The sequence below is a fragment of the Eschrichtius robustus genome, chromosome 16, assembly GCF_028021215.1.
Source record: "Eschrichtius robustus isolate mEscRob2 chromosome 16, mEscRob2.pri, whole genome shotgun sequence".
Classification (NCBI taxonomy): Eukaryota; Metazoa; Chordata; class Mammalia; order Artiodactyla; family Eschrichtiidae; genus Eschrichtius; species Eschrichtius robustus.
This window is the reverse complement of record NC_090839.1, coordinates 5,824,685-5,841,594: the sequence shown is the minus strand read 5'-3', so window position 1 is coordinate 5,841,594 and position 16,910 is coordinate 5,824,685. Positions and strand designations below refer to the sequence as shown.

General features: G+C 37.6%; 1 protein-coding gene across 2 annotated transcripts; it reads left to right on the top strand.

Moving 5' to 3' along the window:
• The first annotated feature begins 350 nt into the window (after positions 1-350).
• Positions 351-12,903, top strand: SPO11 (SPO11 initiator of meiotic double strand breaks). 2 transcript variants are annotated; one of them, XM_068524567.1, is made up of 13 exons: positions 351-481; positions 2,254-2,367; positions 3,666-3,754; positions 4,176-4,242; positions 4,475-4,583; positions 4,928-5,011; positions 5,720-5,756; positions 6,046-6,155; positions 8,451-8,550; positions 8,967-9,004; positions 9,938-10,014; positions 12,188-12,299; positions 12,784-12,903. In XM_068524567.1, the coding sequence occupies exons 1-13, from the start codon at positions 351-353 to the stop codon at positions 12,901-12,903; spliced, it is 1,188 nt and encodes a 395-aa protein (XP_068380668.1). The 2 variants fall into 2 exon arrangements, with proteins under 2 accessions (XP_068380668.1, XP_068380669.1); XM_068524568.1 differs by lacking the exon at positions 2,254-2,367.
• Positions 12,904-16,910: the final 4,007 nt, after the last annotated feature.

Here is a 16,910-nt window from a genome sequence, read left to right as displayed (position 1 = left end):
GGTCCCACATTCCAAGCATACCCTTCTGGTCCCTTATGCTGGTCCCCATACTTGCCAGACGGCGCCCAGACAACGGTCCCTCACTTTGCCTCCCAGGTAGGATTGCACCTGAGAGAGCCCCGGCGCATGCACGCCTCACTCAATGGAGATGCTATGCGCATGCGTTGGTCCAGCTCCGCCTGGGGCGGGGGGGGGGGGGTGAGGAGTGCACATGCGCGGTCAGCCCTCTCCAGAAAGTGCGGGAAAGGAGCTGCGTCCTTTCCCGGAAGTGCTCTGTGGGTGCGGGGAAGGGCGATATCAGCCCAAGTCAAGTTCCTGCTCTTGGACACTTTCATTGCCGGGCGGTCCTCATGGCCTTTGCACCCAGGGGTCCTGAGGCCTCGTTCTTCCAGGTTTTGGACCAGCACAGGGCTTCCCTGCTGGCCGCCCTGAGGAAAGGCGGCGGGGAGCCCGCTGGCGGGGGGACGCACCTGGCCTCTAGGTATGAGGGCTCCTTCTGGGGCGCAGACGCCGGGACTTAGCGAAAAACTTCCTCGGCGCAGCCGGGCTTGAGGTGTTCCGTGGGGAAATGCTGGACCCCCTTCCCGTCTCCTGTTGGGCCCACCAGCCCTGAACCCCGAGAAAGGCCCTTGTTTAGCGACCCCCTTTCTCTGCTGTTAACTTATTTTGAACTCAGAAAGCCTGGTGACAGACCACCCTCCCCCCCCCCCATGTCTTCTAGAATGTTCCAGGAGCATCCCCACAGCTGGGTTCACGAGTTTCTTGAAATCCTAACAGTTTGGGGGAGTTTAGGGCACAGTTTGGCCTTGTGTTTGTTTAAAAAAAACCAAAAGTGTAAAAATTTAGAAGTTTTCAGGCTTTTTTTTTTTTTTTTTTTGGAAGGGGGAAAATCAATGTTGTGAGTTCTCAATAAGTGTGTTTTATCAAAATGAACAAGGAAGTCAACACATTTTAAGTGGTTTCTAGTGAGGCAATGGGGTTTTTGACTTCGAAGTGAAGAGAATGTACACTTCTTTAAATCGATTAAAGCAGTTAGAGGTTAGCTCAGAGTGCGGTGCTGATAAAATCAGTTACGAGATTCTCCAGCTGCCCAGCTTGGAGTTAACTACAGAAATTATGTTTACATTATTCACCACTTTTACTTAAAATGCTCTGTTGTTCTGCTTCCTTGATCTGCTTTTCCCGTTTATCTGCAAACTTTTTCACTTAAACAAATTACTGCCTTTTACTTTTAAGCCCAAACCAACTACCAAAAAACCAAAAAGCCGGAAAAACCCACAAAAAATGTTTTACAAAAGGATTTAGTTTAAGGGAGAACTGGGAGTAAAGGAAAGAAAGGGGTGGAAGTCCCTTTTTACATTTCAGATGGAAATCTGGTTGTTTTAAAGTTGGTCATAATGTTATTGTAACTTTTTTTTTCCAGGCTGGAAAAATGAGATATTTGAATCAGGTTTTGCATCCCGCTATTAGAAAATATGGAATGTTTTAAAATTTATTTTCTGATACATGCATTTTCAATGAAAACTCTTGATGTTTCTGTGGAAATTAGAACACTACATTTTGTGCATTTTCTAGATTTAATATGAGTTCCCTTCCTAGGCAATGTTCTTACGGTGTTTATAACAGAATAACATTTTTTGAAGCTGATGGCTTGTGAAATTAAAAGTCAGCTGACAGAAAACTGGGCTAAGTCTTAATAATTTTCTGTGGCGTAGTAGTTGCCAAGTCCTTCTATGGTAGTGATTAAACTTTTTTCTTTTTGTGTCACTAAAATTCAAAAGGGCTGATTTATGGCACGAAGTTTTTCTTTTGAAATATTTTCGCTTTGCATTTTGGGGAAATTAATTCAAAGCAAGTATTACATCCATTTTAATTAAAAGATTTATCAATAGTATTTCAAGTCAATGAGTTTGTATTTAAAGTAGGCTGATATGAAGAGTAGATAAAAATATATTTATAGATTATATTGTCTAGTCATTAAAAGGGAGATATTACTTCAATTGGTAATTGAGAAGTAAAATTACAAGCAAATGAAATTTCTCTGTAATTCACCACTATAAATACAGTTGTTGTTTTAATGCATTACTGTTGTAAAAATTTAGTGGGAGAGAATATCATTGACATATATCACCTAGTCTTAAAAAACAACCAATGAAACTAAAAATTACTTTAATATTGATCTGGGGAAATGTTACATACTTTAAAGGTCTAATTTAGAATTAAGATTGAATCATGGTGTATTTATTGTTTCAGTTCTGAGGTTCTTGCATCTATAGAAAATGTTATCCAAGACATAATCACAAGCTTGGCAAGAAATGAAGCACCTGCATTCACAATAGACAACAGGTCAAGCTGGGAGAATATAAAGTGGGCATTTTGCATTTTTTACTTTTAAATGCAGTATCTATGTCATTATTTGAGTTTGAGTTCGAGTTGTAGTTGGATTTAATTCTTTTTATTGCCTTTACCCTGCCAAAAAGATCTAAGGAAGTTTACAAAATACATACCATACAGGCAGGTTTTATAGACTAGAAGTAGGTGTGAAAGATAAGGCAAAGGGAAAACAATGCTAGGAACAAAAAATGGAGCACCAAAAGGGGTTAGAATTCAAAATGCCTATGATAAAGTCTCACAGTCCTGCTAAAAATAGGCTCCAGACTTGGATCTAAGCTTTCTAGCACTCAAAAGGGGGAAATAGCACCAGTGGAATTCTCATCTACACTGCAAAAGCAAACCACTTGCTCAGGGGAGCTACAACCAGTCCTGATACTGAGACCAAAATAAATGTATCCTGAACATAGAGCACATTTTGATGGCTCTTTCCCCTAGCAAATCTCCCCCTGCTAAGTCCTGTGTCCAAGAGGGTAAAATCAGCAAACAGCTTTATCAAAGTCCTGGAACCTAGTTACATAGTTTGTTTCTTTCAGATCATCAACCTGTAGACACTTTCCACTTAATAATGAAAAACACTACAAGAATAGTCTTCAATAAGAGTTACAGAAACAGAATTAAAGTAATTTTAAGGCTCTTTAGGCACTAAGTATTCTTTTATGATCAATATAATTAATGTAACTGTAAACTTTTGAATCATATTTTGTAAGATGGATCTTGAAGCAGCTGTCACCTAGCCTATTTGCCTGGTGCCTTCTGCCACCTTTAGGACAGGCTTGGCAGTTCAATTTAACAACCTAGTCTAAATTGTTGTTTCATTTACTGTAACTTTGGGGGTAAATTAAACAAAACATTTCAAAACTTATTATTAAATTGAGTAAAATTATTAAATAAACCAATCAATTAAATAAACCAATCAAGAAAATGAGCAAAATGCTAATAAAATTGTGAAATATTTGGTAATAGTTCACATACCCTAAATATCTTCCTGGGAAAGAAAGAAATACACACACACGCATCATAATTAAAGGTATTTAATTCATGTATTTTATACACTTGCTTTTAGTGCCTCTGTATGTTGCAAAGCTAATTGCCTAATTACCACCTGGAATTATCTAAGCTTATAAACGAGGTTATCATAATATATCAGTGCTTACATTGAGAAGAAATGGGGATTTAAATGATGTTCAGAAGAGGACATTAAGTGTATATTGTTTGGTGTTCAGAAGTTAATTCTTTTTTATTCTATTCCCTTGCTTTAAACAAAATGACAGGTTTGAAGATTCTGTGGGTCTTCACATGGTATCTCATTGTACCACAAGAAAAATCAAAAGTGATTCACCAAAATCAGTTAAAAATTTTGGTAAATTAATCTTTCTTAGCTTTCTGTAGTAAAATAAATAATTTTGGTTACCTTCTGGGTTATAGTTTTTCCTAGCTAAATAATTTTACTTGTTCTTTAATAGGCCACCCTGTACTTGAAATACATTTGTAGAATTTTGCATTGTTAATAACCATGGAAGTAAAGTATTATTTCAAAAGAAATTTTCAAGATGCATGAGTCAGTGGCAAAGTATTCTCTCAATTTTGCTGTACATAGAGCAATTAATTTTATCTGATTCTTCAGGCAATTATTATTCTGTACTTAACACTTCTATTTTGGGAAGATAATTTTTGTAATATTGTGGAAAGTAACTGAGGACAGTTAAAATCCTTGATAGCAGTATGTTTTGAATTCATAAGAAAAATGATGAGTAACTTGTTTATTGCATCTTATTTTCCAGCGCTAATTCTTAAAATATTGTCCATGATTTATAAATTAGTACAGAGCAACACTTACGCAACCAAACGGTAAGTACGTTGTTCTAATAAATTACTCTTTAAAATGCAGTGTGAGATTTAGTGGCATTAACTTTCATTATATGTTTTGAAAAGTTACATAAAACTAGGCTATGGGTAGTAAACTACTTTGCTTATATGTTGCCTTCATCCAGTTAAAGCTTTCTTCAATTAATACTCCAATACTTATCATATTCAAAGAGAATATGGTTAATTAAAATATATATTTTTAAAATTTTCATAGAGACATATATTACACCGACAGCCAACTCTTTGGTAACCAGACTGTTGTGGACAATATTATCAATGATATTTCCTGTATGTTAAAAGTGCCGAGGAGAAGTCTGCATATAGTAAGTAGCATTTCATACAAAACATTTTAAGACAAAACATATAAAAATTGTAATAGAAGAATAAATGTAATCTGTGCCTTCTTTCCATATTTTTGATACTATGTTTTTCTCACTATGAATTTAAATAATCTATTCTCATTGTATTCCCTTGGATAAATGAACCAAAACAGATGAATTATCAAATATTTTTCATTTCTAAATGCTCTTACATATTTTCTCCTTTATTTCTTAAATTCCAGTCTGAGCCAAAATACATATAATTTAGCAGGTGAACATGAGAAGGGACTTAGAAGCATAAAGTAAACTCAAGAAAAAGGTTTCAGATATGTCTATTATTTTTTCAGTTATCTACATCAAAAGGTTTAATTGCTGGCAATTTAAGGTATATCGAGGAAGATGGCACCAAGGTGAATTGTGCATGTGCAACAGTAAGCATCATTAATGTTTTCACGTGTTTTAACTCCATTTCAGATCGTTTGTTTTTGAAATGTGTTTTATTTACTGCCTTGTTATGTAGTTTGGAGCTTAAGATTTTAAAATAAAATCGATGAATATGTATATGCTGTACAGGGTTGTACATTAGTTTCAAAATATGCCAGTTGCCAAATGTCATATTGAAAGAAACAAACATACACATTCCTTTTTAAAATGCACTGTTGTTTTCAGGTAGAGCGTGACCTGACCCTTTTAGCATGGTTATTTATGTAATCTTCATAAAATTTTCTGGTTCTGAAATTAATGTTTGTTACTAAACTATTTGTTAGGCTTGGTACGTAGAAAGCCCACAGTACTGAGCTAGCACAGAAGTTTGGAAAGGGCCAGCTCACCATTTTGGAAAGAGGAGAATGACACCTATGAGATCCTGCATAAGGAAGTCTTTCCTTCATCAGTTTCTGCTTTTTAAGCCATATATCTATAAAATTTCCAAGAAATTCTCACCTTCTGGGAAGTAGTTTAGGTCATATGTCTGTTTTCTTACTGAAAAGTAAATCTGTGTCCTACTGTTTTCTTACTGAGGCATAGACCTCTGATAACAGGTGTATTTTTTTAATGAAAATATAGGATTTTTATGATAAATTTTTAAATGTCGTTAAGCTTGCTATTTATTTAAAATAAAAACTGTCTTGTTTTGTTAGGCTGTTGCTGTGCCATCTAATATTCAAGGAATTCGGAGTATCCTTTGGGAAAACTATTTAAACGTCTAGAATGTTCATTCATCCATGACTTTGATAAATCAAGCCTTCATAATGTGTAACCAACAAGCCAAACGCTGTAGTGGTCAAGATGAGCACACCATGGTCCCTTTTTTAAGATCCTTTTAGGAGCTCACCATCTAGTAGGAGAGACATATCTAAATACTGTGTGTGAATAGATATCTGTTTACCTTCAGATATAACCGTTACTTAGTTAGTGGTTAAATTGAAATACTCATGCCTTCAATTTATCAGCCTTAACTTCACAGATTTAATTACAGATGCAAAATTTCTATTAATTGTAGAAAAAGATGCGACATTTCAGCGGCTCCTAGATGACAATTTTTGCACCAAAATGTCTCCGTGCATCATGGTTACGGTATATTATCTACCTTTACCACTATTCCAAGACTAACATACTACATTGGTGATTGGTAAGAGGGGTTTATAACATCATCCATAAGCTTGGACAGCATTCTGTTATCAATATGATGCATCCTTTGGGATTATAGAACAGGAATTTCCAAGGTGTTTATTTAACCATCCTCAAATCTGACTGAAATCAAATAACGCCTCCCAGGAGGCATCCTGATATAGTGTAAATGTCAGGTGCTTACAAAAGTGGATCGGTGAGAATGGAAATGACAGGGATTAGTGTGGCAGCGTAATCAGTTAGACAGAGAGGGACGTAACTGGATTCGGGGAGCCTGTCCAGAGGCTCTCAGGTGGTTGCCTGGGTGGAAGGATGCCAGGGGAATGATTAAGGAGAAAGGACTTAAGCAAAGGGCATTTCCAAGGCAAATCCAAAAGGACGTGGTGACCACGGGATGAGAGGAAGGAGTCAAAATGACTCTGGTGTGTGGAACTTTACCATGATGTCACCAGCGATACTACAGGACAACTGGTGGGAAGGCCCAGTTCTTTGCGGCAGAAAGATGTTGAATGTAGTTTTAGAAATACGAATTTGGGATGATAGCAGGAAATCCTAGTGGCCTCTGCCCAGTTTGAAGTGAGGGGAGAACGGTTGAGATGGCAAATGCAGACTGAGAGCTCATAAGTAATAAAGGCGCTACCTGAACCCCTGAAGTGATCTGTCAGTGTGGGTGTCCTGTGGCTCACGCTTTGGTCCAGTCCTCCTCAGCTTTCACACCTCCCTGGTGAGAGTGCGTGCTTGCTGGGCTGATAGGAAGCCAAGCCACTACCGACAGAGGAAGCTGCCCGGGCCCCCGCCTCTGTTCAGCTGTTGGCGTTTGAATCACGGCTGGTACTGGCGCATCGGAGGCGCAAGTAAAGCTCGGCTCTCTGTCACATTTCTTTTTCTACCTTGCCTTTCCCCTTGTAGGCTGCCTCCTAGTCCTTGCCTACCTACGCGTTGGTGCTATCATGGTGTCCACTGATAATTGCTGTCATTGCTGTGGTGAAACACCCACAAGCAGCTGACCTGTAGTAGCTGTTTCTACAGAGGGGAGCTGAGAACCGAGGGCCAGGCTAGGAAGGAGCCTTTGGTACTCCTCTGTGGTCTCCTCTACCACACACGTGTGTAGTCGTTCCCAAAGGAAAAAATTAAAATACACTAGCGTTCACTAAGTGCTCATGATGTGCCAGGAGCTCTGCCGGGCACTGGATACGATAAGGGTTCCCATTTTAGTGCTGTTTTTCACATAGCAACGTGTAAAGTCTCTCCAACCTTGTGAGGTAGGTATTATTATCATCCCCGTTTTAACAGTAGGACAATGGGACCCAGGAAGGTATTTCACCGCAATCTTAAGGCTGGTCAGAACTAGGGCTGGGATTCGGGTAGTTCAGCTGCACATTGCTGTAGCCCCATAACTGTGTGGCAGGCATATTTATCCCATTTTATAAATAAAACCACGGCCTAAGACACTAAGAAACCAACCCAACTTTACCCGCTCATGATTGGCGGAGAGGGAGTTCAAACTCAGAGCGGTCGCATGGAAAGCCCATTCTTCTCTCTGCTTGCTTCCTTCTCTGCTCCAGGTTTCATTTGGTTTTCTGCTTTTTTCTCTTAACACTATTGTAAAGCTCTTTAAATTACTTTTCTACATAATTATTGTTTTAATGGCTTCATAATACTCTTCCACTGCTTAGGGTTATTAAATTCTGAATGTAAGCCAGGTACTCTTTTAAATGCTTTATAAATCATTAAATAATTTAATTCCTATAGTAATTTTATAAGGTGTTAAGAAGCCCCAAACTTCAGAGAGTCTTCGTGACTCTTTCAGGTTCATGCTGCCAAGAAGTGGCAGAGCCAGATGCCAGCCCAGGCTGTCTGGCCCCAAAGCTGCTGCATATCACCACCGTGCTCTGCTGCCTCTCCATGTCCCTGTTGTGAGATATTTTGGCTATTTATCATAGTTTCTGTCCTGTTAAATAACCCTGCAGTGGACATCTTTATGTATGTCAGATTTTTCTTCTGTTTCTGCTGAAATATTTCCTTAGGATTATTTTCTAGGACTGGGATAATTGTCAAAGGTATGAAGTTATGTGGGCTTTTTCACCCTGTTGTATATAGTGTACATTTTTTCACAGTCAAAACCAGTCTTCCATCACTTGAAATTTAAGGTGAGGGGATCTAACTTTTAAGTTACTAACAAAATAAGAATATAGTTTGATCAGTTTCATTCTACTAAATGATTTCAATACTTGCTTTTAGGGAAAGGGAGTACCTGATCTGAACACAAGACTTTTAGTCAAGAAGCTGTGGGATACATTTCACATTCCTATTTTCACTCTTGTAGATGCTGATCCTCATGGTAATTTATTGTTGGACTATTTGAAACAATAGTCATAATAAATCATATCTGTAGTTATGTTTTTCTGCTCATAGAACACTTCCATAAAATATTCTGGGACTTCCCTGACCATCCAGTGGTTAAGGCTCTGCACTTCCACTTCCGTGGGCACAGGTTCAATCCCTCGTCGGGGAACTAAGATCCCACATGCCGTGCAGCGTGGCCAAAAAAAAAAAATTGAAAGAATATGATTATTAGATTAAAATGAATGACTGTAATCATTTGGGGCAACTTATCGCTGTTTTTACCATATTAAACTGAACCATAAATTTTCCATTGGTAATGTCCACAAAAATAAAAATTGCAGATGTTAGGTACAATTATCTAGCCTATAATATGCAAGAAGACTAATTTTAAAGTTAACTTTCTTTTAACAGGCATAGAAATAATGTGTATCTATAAGTATGGATCTATGGTAAGTATAGAAAAATATTTTTCCTTTTTCACTATTGAGATATTTTATATTCACTGAAGTGATTTCTGCATTTACTTATCAGCCCCTAGTAAGCTAAGGGCCCCCAAAATGTACCGGGGAAGCTACTGTCCTAGTCTAGGGCCAGTCTATTTGAGACCTGTGATTCCAGCTTCCAGCATGACCAGCGTGACTGCCGATGACAGAGTGGGATTACCTGTGGGCAAGAGGCATTAATTATCCTCCACTTTCCTGGCCTGCTGAAGTAACTGTGGGCCCTCAGCATAGCAACATTGATCATTGATTATACCCTGAAAATTATATATAGCCTTGAATTCCGACTTCCAACCATTGGTTGAATTCCAATTCCAACCATAAGGAGAAAGGAAAAGATCACCAAACTTCACCACTGGAGACGGCAACTACCACACATCAATGGTTGTCAAAAATGTCGTCCTGGACGTCAGCATCACCCGGAAACTTGTTAGAAATGCACATCTCAATCCCCATCCAGACCTCCTGAGTCTGGATTTCCAAGGGTGGGCGTTCCAAGTGGTTCTGACACATGGTGAAGTTTGGGAACCAGTGGTGTACACCTTGAGTGTCCTGACGTATATGTTTATAGCAGATGAAAAGGATGGTGGAGCAAGGTGTTAAGGTATGGAATCACGAACAACAGTAAATGCAGGTCAGACGGGTCATTTGTAGTTTTACTTTATAAAAAACCAATACAGAAATGCTACAGAGCAGTTTTAAAACCTCCACTGAAAGTCAAGTTTAGCTAAGCCCCTGGTGATTTTTTCTTACTTCTGTGGTCTCTGGGGGTGTGAAGTCTTCAGTACTGGTCCTTCCTAATAAGTTAAAAAATTTGCTGCAAAAACAAGTATGCTAGTTCTCTGCATACCTTTGCTAATATACTTCTGCTCTTTATTTTAGGCTATGTCTTTTGAAGCCCATAATCTCACAGTTCCAGCTATTAGATGGCTTGGTCTCCTCCCTTCTGATATCAAAAGGTTAGGTGTTTAGCAGAAGTAGGATATTTAAAATGATGATTCATTGTAATATGTAATAAACAGCCTAAAAAATCACTACCTGGGAAAGCACTTAATGGTTTTTACTAACCGTGTTCACAATGACTCGGGATTATATAATTATGAATTACATTTATCCACGTTTCTGTTTCAACTACTAAAATACTTAAATATATTTGGGTAATTGAACCTTTAGCTAGCTAGAAGACATTTTTTGTTTTACCTTTATGGTTAAAGTGTTTAGTAATTTTTTTTATACTTAGAAAGTATGAAGGCATTGAATCTAGTTAAATGGTAATCATTGACAACACCATTTGCCATATGAATTAACTTTATCATAGATTTAAATTTTTAACTTCATTTAAAAATCTCATTTTAAGATTAAAGTTGGGAAATCTAACTTTTGTCATTTTTAATATATATATGTTCATTATAGAAAAAATATCATTAAGTAACAAGATAAAAGTCACCTACAGATGAACAGCTTTACCCTCGTTGATTATTTGCTGTGCATTGCCACAACTTCTTCCAAAAGAATGGAGTCATACTCTATTTTGTAGTCTGCTTTTCTCACATTACACAATGTGATCGCTTTTCCTTATCAATAAATACATTCCTAAGACCTCATTTGAATGTCTTCTTCTGCTGAGTTCCAATTCTGAGTGTGTTTATTCAGTCAGCTCCTTGCAGTTGGACGTTTGGGTGGTTTCCACGTCTCTGTTCCAATGGATAGTGCTTTGATGGGCCATCTTGTAACTAAATCTTTTGACCGGTATTCTTAATTAGTCCCATAGGCCGAACTCCCAGAATTGCTGGGTCAAAGGGTATGCACATTTTTAAGGCTTTGACTGCCCTCTGGATAGGTTAATTATTTTGTTTTCCCTGGAGAGTAAGAACCCATCTGTCCTTCAGCATGAGACATTATCACTTTATTCATCTCTGCTAATGTGATATTTTAAAATATTTTATTGTTTTAATTAGCCAGTGAGAATGAAATTAAACATTTATTGGATTTCTTTAAGCAGTGAGCAAACCGTGGTAACAGGTGCTTATTTTATAAATATGGAACATGAACAGGTTTTGGGTAATCACTGCTTCTTACAAAATGAGGGCACCAGAGAAAACATTCAGTTTTCGTTTTTTGAATGTTTACGCTCTAGTGAATCAAAGTTTTGTCAGTTTAGTGTATATGTCATGGTCAAAATCCCTTGGGGGTCATCTATTTGTAGGAATATCATTTCTAACACAACTTGAGGACAGAGGATCTGATTATTGAGGTGGAAAACTTGAAGAAACTCTAGCTGCATCTCATAAATTCCATCAGTGCCCTCAAAAGCCACTCTAAATAAATGTACAATCAAAGAAAAAAGTGTGATAGCAACACAAACATGGCTTCAAGGGAAATCCTCTAGGCCTCCCTTTCAATCAAATTGTCATCCTATTCAGGAGCTGCCACTGGCAAATGGTCATAATTATGGGGACATTGAAAAAGACTGTTTGAAACTGGAGCTCTCCTGAGAAATCCAGGATTTGTGACTTCAAAAAGCAGTTCACAACATAAATCCTGGACCTCTCATGTTCTATTTTTAAAACACATACCAAGATAAAATTACAATCTTTTTAAAAGTGTAAAACTAAATAGATGTGTGCATGTCTGTGTGCATGCATGAATGCATAAGTGAAAATTGATAGACTAACTTCTTCGGCCCAGAAAATTCTCAATGAATTACAGAGAATTAAGTACTCAGTGGAACCTAAAATGCCACAGTGGATCTTCCTGCTGGCCACACATAGTGGCGCTCACCGCGTCGAAACTGCGGTGCTCTGGGGGCTGCCTTGGTGTTGATACACACGATGTTAGTGTTCTCGGCATTTGTTTTATAACCAATGTCTGTCTTCCTGTCATCGTCCTGTGAGTGTGGCATGAAAGAAAACAACAACTTAAAACAGACTTCCGCTATGATCTTGAACATTTGCTGGTCTAAGACATGCCAGATCCCCCAAATTCCGTATTTAAAAGTGGATCTGTACTAATTTTCTCATCTGTTATTTCTGAGTCTCTTGAAATAGTATGATAAATAAAAATGAAATATATGTGACCTTAAAGTTACAGGAGCACTTTGCTTACTGATTTTTTTCATCTATTTTTTTCCAGATTAAATATACCTAAAGGTACTTTAATTCCACTGACAAAACAGGACCAAATGAAACTTGACAGTATCCTGAAGAGACCTTATATTACTTGCCAACCATTTTGGAGAAAAGAAGTACGTTTCTTTTTAAAATTCAAATGTTGTATGTTTTATTGCCTTTTACTTTAGCAGTGGCTATTTACGTAATATTTTGGAACTATCCTTCTTGAATTTTTATATAACCAACAACTAACGTGTGTGTTGTTCAGCAGTAAATGGTTGTAGAAACATTGAATTGTGAATGCTAATAGATAAGATCAGCTGGGTGGAGCTGATCTAGTTTATCCTCATCATAGTTATATACCCATTGTCTATGGCTGTATCATAGTTCATGGGGGAAAAAAGGAGAGAAGGAAATTATAAAGATCCCAGACCATTCCTAATTATTGAAGGAATCCATACTAATATTTTTAGCTGTAGCAGCTCCAGAATATTCTGGCTGACCTAAATGTTATTGCCGATGGCTTTGGAGAATAAAACAAATCTAGATTTATCAGTTTGAGTTGACAGAACTGTAGCAAAGGACTCTGGTATGATGATATTTTACTTTTATTGACAGATGGAAATAATGGCAGACTCTAAAATGAAGGCAGAAATTCAAGCTTTGACCTTCCTATCATCAGATTATCTTTCCAGAGTGTACTTACCCAACAAATTAAAATTTGGAGGATGGATATAAAAATATATCAGAATATATCTTGTGATTGCAAAAGGCTTTTCATTAGTTTTGTTTTCAGCAGTGGGTGCTGTTGTGGAAAGAACATATGGTCTTAATAAAATAATTTCCGTTAATTGTATTTTTTGTCAAAAAAAATGCTGCACTCTAATTTTCTTCAGAAGGCTTTATTTTATCCTTCTCTGTAGAGACTAATTTCTGTCCTATGTTCTAACGTAAATCATAAAAGAATGTATGTTATTTTGACTTTTAAATTTTGTTTGAAAAAAAATGTTTACACATGTCATCAAAGTCTGCAGAAATATTTTATTTACTTTCTACAATACAAGTAATGTTAAGGCATGGAGTATCTTATTAGTAACAAAAATAATAATAACCTAACTTTGAGAGGTTGCAAATGAATGATAGTGTCCAGCAGTTTCTTCTTAGTTATATTTTCCTTTGTCTTCATAGTATAAGGGTCATACCTCATTCATTTACTGTGAAATTAGTAATGTTTATTATGAATAAATATTTGGATTGATGTAGTCTTCAGTGCTTTGTTTTGATTTTGAGCATACTTTTTTCTAATAATATACTTATTTGAAAAATTTCCCCAGGGTTGTATCAGTTCTTACCCAAATTCAAGTCACCTGAATTCTTCTCTAGTCTAGGTTTAGAGAACAAAGAACTGGTTTTAAGATTAACAGAAACCTCAAGTTTTAATAAGGCCTTTCTAGAACAGTAAAGATGTGATCTTTTCCTCTCATAAACTTATCTTAATTTTTCCAGAGATGAGTTTTATGATTTTATTCTGTACTTTCAATAAAGTTTTAACTGCACTGGAAAGTTTATTATAATTGTAAGCAAGATTATGTATTTATAGGAGAAGTAAAGAAATGTTGGGTTAGTTTTTTACTGAGATAAATGTTAATAATAATAATAGATGTTTCTGAGAACTTGTATGTGCCAGTCACTGCTTGCACGTTATCTTATTTAATTCTCCTGAGAAGAGCCTTGTCAGGTCAGTAGTTACACTTACAGTTTACAGGTGAGAACACTGAGGATGTTGCTTGTCCAAAGCCACCCAGCCAGATGTAGCAGAATGGGGACAGTAACACTCTCTACCTCAAGAGCAGGGCCGGGTGCCGAATATTTGGGGCCCAGCGCAAAAGGTAAGTGTAGGGTCCCTTGTTCAAGAGTTATTAAGAATTTCAAGATGACAGCAGCCGAGAATTAAACCGAGCATGGGGCCCTTCTCGGCCTGGGGCCCAGTGTGACTGCACAGGTAGCACAGCCATGAAGCCCGCCCTGCTCAAGAGGTAAATAAGGTCAAATATAATAATGGAAGAAAATACTTGTATAGCACTTATCATGTGCCAGGTATTTTTCTAGGTGCTTTACGAACATTCATTTCATTTTCACAGAAACCCTATGAGCTAGGTACCTTTCTTATCATCCGCATTTTACAGATGAAGAAACAAACATGCAGAGAGGTTAAGTAACTTTGCCAAGGTCACATAACTATCAAGCAGTGGAGCTGGGACCTAATCCCAGAGAGTCTGACTCCAGAGTTCATGCTGTAATCACGATACTGGTACATGTAAAGTGCTTCACGTTTGGCCGGGAAGGCACACCACTCAGGAAGGGTCTACAATTTCTGTTGTTGGCGAGGTGTCAAATCAAGGCTCCCTGATATCAAGCCTGTGATGTCAAGCTTGTTATGTTATATTCTGTAGTCACATCAGAACCAGGTATTTCATTTTGAGAACATTCTGGTAACTGTTAATTTGACTTACTTGCGAGACTATTGAAAATTCTAAAAACATTTTATAAATCTCAAGTTTTTCTTTGAATTTATGCCATACTCCCTCCCTTAACAGCTAATAATCATTGAATTTTGACAAGTTTTGTAAAGGAGAAAAATACTAACTTAGAAATATATGGTTAAGCCACAAAATGTCTGGATTAGGATATACTGTCAAAATGGGAAGGAATAAAAAATCTATAATAGCCATTAAAATTTGAAAATAAATTTGAAAAAGGCTTGCAGATACATTCAGTTTGGATAATTAAATTCATTTCAAGTTTATATTTGGAAATTTACTTAAAATAATTTTCATTTATTTGGGAAGTGAAAATGGGAGGAGAGCAAAATGCACTGCAGTTTGGCTTTGCTCCCTATCTTTATTAGATGCAGCTGAAAAGTTAATGTTAGCAAGCTATTCGGGACCCAGCTAGAATTCTCATTCTTAAGATTTGTTTCTAAAAAGTATTACTGTAAAATAGGCAGCTGTTTAAAATGGCAACTGACAACAGACATCCCCTCTAACCATGTGTATTTATTATTTATTTATTTTTTATAGCTCACTTTTATATTATTAGATTCAACACATAAAATAGTCAACTATAAAAGTTTCTAAATGCTTAATCTTATTTTCTGAATTTATCACGGACAGCTAACAATTTGAGGAGTACACCGCCTCCATTAACTACACTTGGAGTAGCACTGTTCTGTGTCACATTTTGAGCCATTTCTTGAAGGAGCTTTCTAAGAAGTCTCTCATCATGAGCTTTAACCTATATAGATCTCTCCCTTCCTCTGAATCTTTCTTTCGGCTACATTGGGTCTTCATTGCTGCGCGCGGGCTTTCTCTAGTTGCAACAAGCGGGGGCTACTCTTCGTTGCGGTGCTCGGGCTTTTCACTGCGGTGGCTTCTCTTGTTGCGGAGCACGGGCTCTAGGCGCGTGGGCTCAGTAGTTGTGGCTCGCGGGCTTAGCTGCTCCGTGGCATGTGGGATCTTCCTGGACCAGGGCTCGAACCTGTGTCCCCTGCCTTGGCAGGCAGATTCTTAACCACTGTGCCACCAGGGAAGTCCCTGAATCTCTTTAGCATCTGCTAGTGTTGGAGGGTCTCCTGCAGAGGCAGGGGGTGGCTGTGTCTCACCGTGAGGACAAGGACACTGGCAGCAGAAGTTCTGGGAAGCACTCCTTGGCGTGAGCCCTCCCAGAGTCCGCCATTAGCCCCACCAAAGAGCCCGGGTAGGCTCCAGTCTCTACCATCTGTATTTATTTTTAATATTTCCATAATTTTAATCAAGAAAGAACATTTGGATTGGAGTCTGTTTATAATTAAAGTGAATAAAAACTGGTGCAACCAAAAGATGTTCAGAGAATCTTGGTTTTTTCCTTAAGGGCTCATAATCACCCTCGTAAAATAAAAGCTCTCGTGATATCTCCAGGTTTCTGGGAAATTTAACCGTCATCATTGATGATGCTAATTGATTTCAGAAGTCATGATTTCATGAAAAAAGAAACCCATATTGCACTTTCTACAAAATAGGCAAAAAACACTCCAGGATTTCTATCTATAACTTCCCTTAATGAATGTCTCAGTTGACCTGTTTGATGTAGATACCTGTTCAGTGGTGCTGAAAAGAATAGATGCTGTCAAAGCTAAGCCACAAGTACATGTGTACTAAACAGTATTTTCAACGGGATGTTTTTGTAGTAAACTATTGAGAAACATTACTTTTGTTTGGACTTCTGTTCACCATTTAAAGGTTATGTATCCCAAGAAAATCTTGTAAAAACAAGCCAAGGTCTCCCTCTGCTGGCAGAAGCTCTATGTTCTCTCAAATCCTTCCACTGTTTTGGGTGGACATTTCTTTAAAATATATTCTTCCCAAGAGGGAAGGGATATGGGGATATATGCATGTATGCATATGGCTGATTCACTTTGTTCTACAACAGAAACTAACACAGTATTGTGAAGCAATTATACTCCAATAAAGATCTATTAAAAAATATATATATATTCAAGTCCTTCTTTTCAGGAATGGGATGGAAGAGTCTGGGACACAACAAGAGGTTGGGGAAACCATGAGGATTTCTGTGTGAGACTGAGCACTTCTAGACAGGAACCCGTTTTGTATAATCATCTTTGGATGCCCGCAATTCCTTGTAAAGCTACACTTAATGTGTGCTTCGTTGCAACCAAGCTATTTACAAAACCTTAAGACAACATATTA

Excerpts from the sequence above, each read along its gene's own strand:
- SPO11 (XM_068524567.1), top strand. The coding sequence starts at position 351 with ATGGCCTTTGCACCCAGGGGTCCTGAGGCCTCGTTCTTCCAGGTTTTG. Across the intron at positions 2,368-3,665 it reads TCAAGCTGGGAGAATATAAA|GTTTGAAGATTCTGTGGGTC; the intron begins GTGGGCATTTTG and ends ACAAAATGACAG. Across the intron at positions 10,015-12,187 it reads CTCCCTTCTGATATCAAAAG|ATTAAATATACCTAAAGGTA; the intron begins GTTAGGTGTTTA and ends ATTTTTTTCCAG.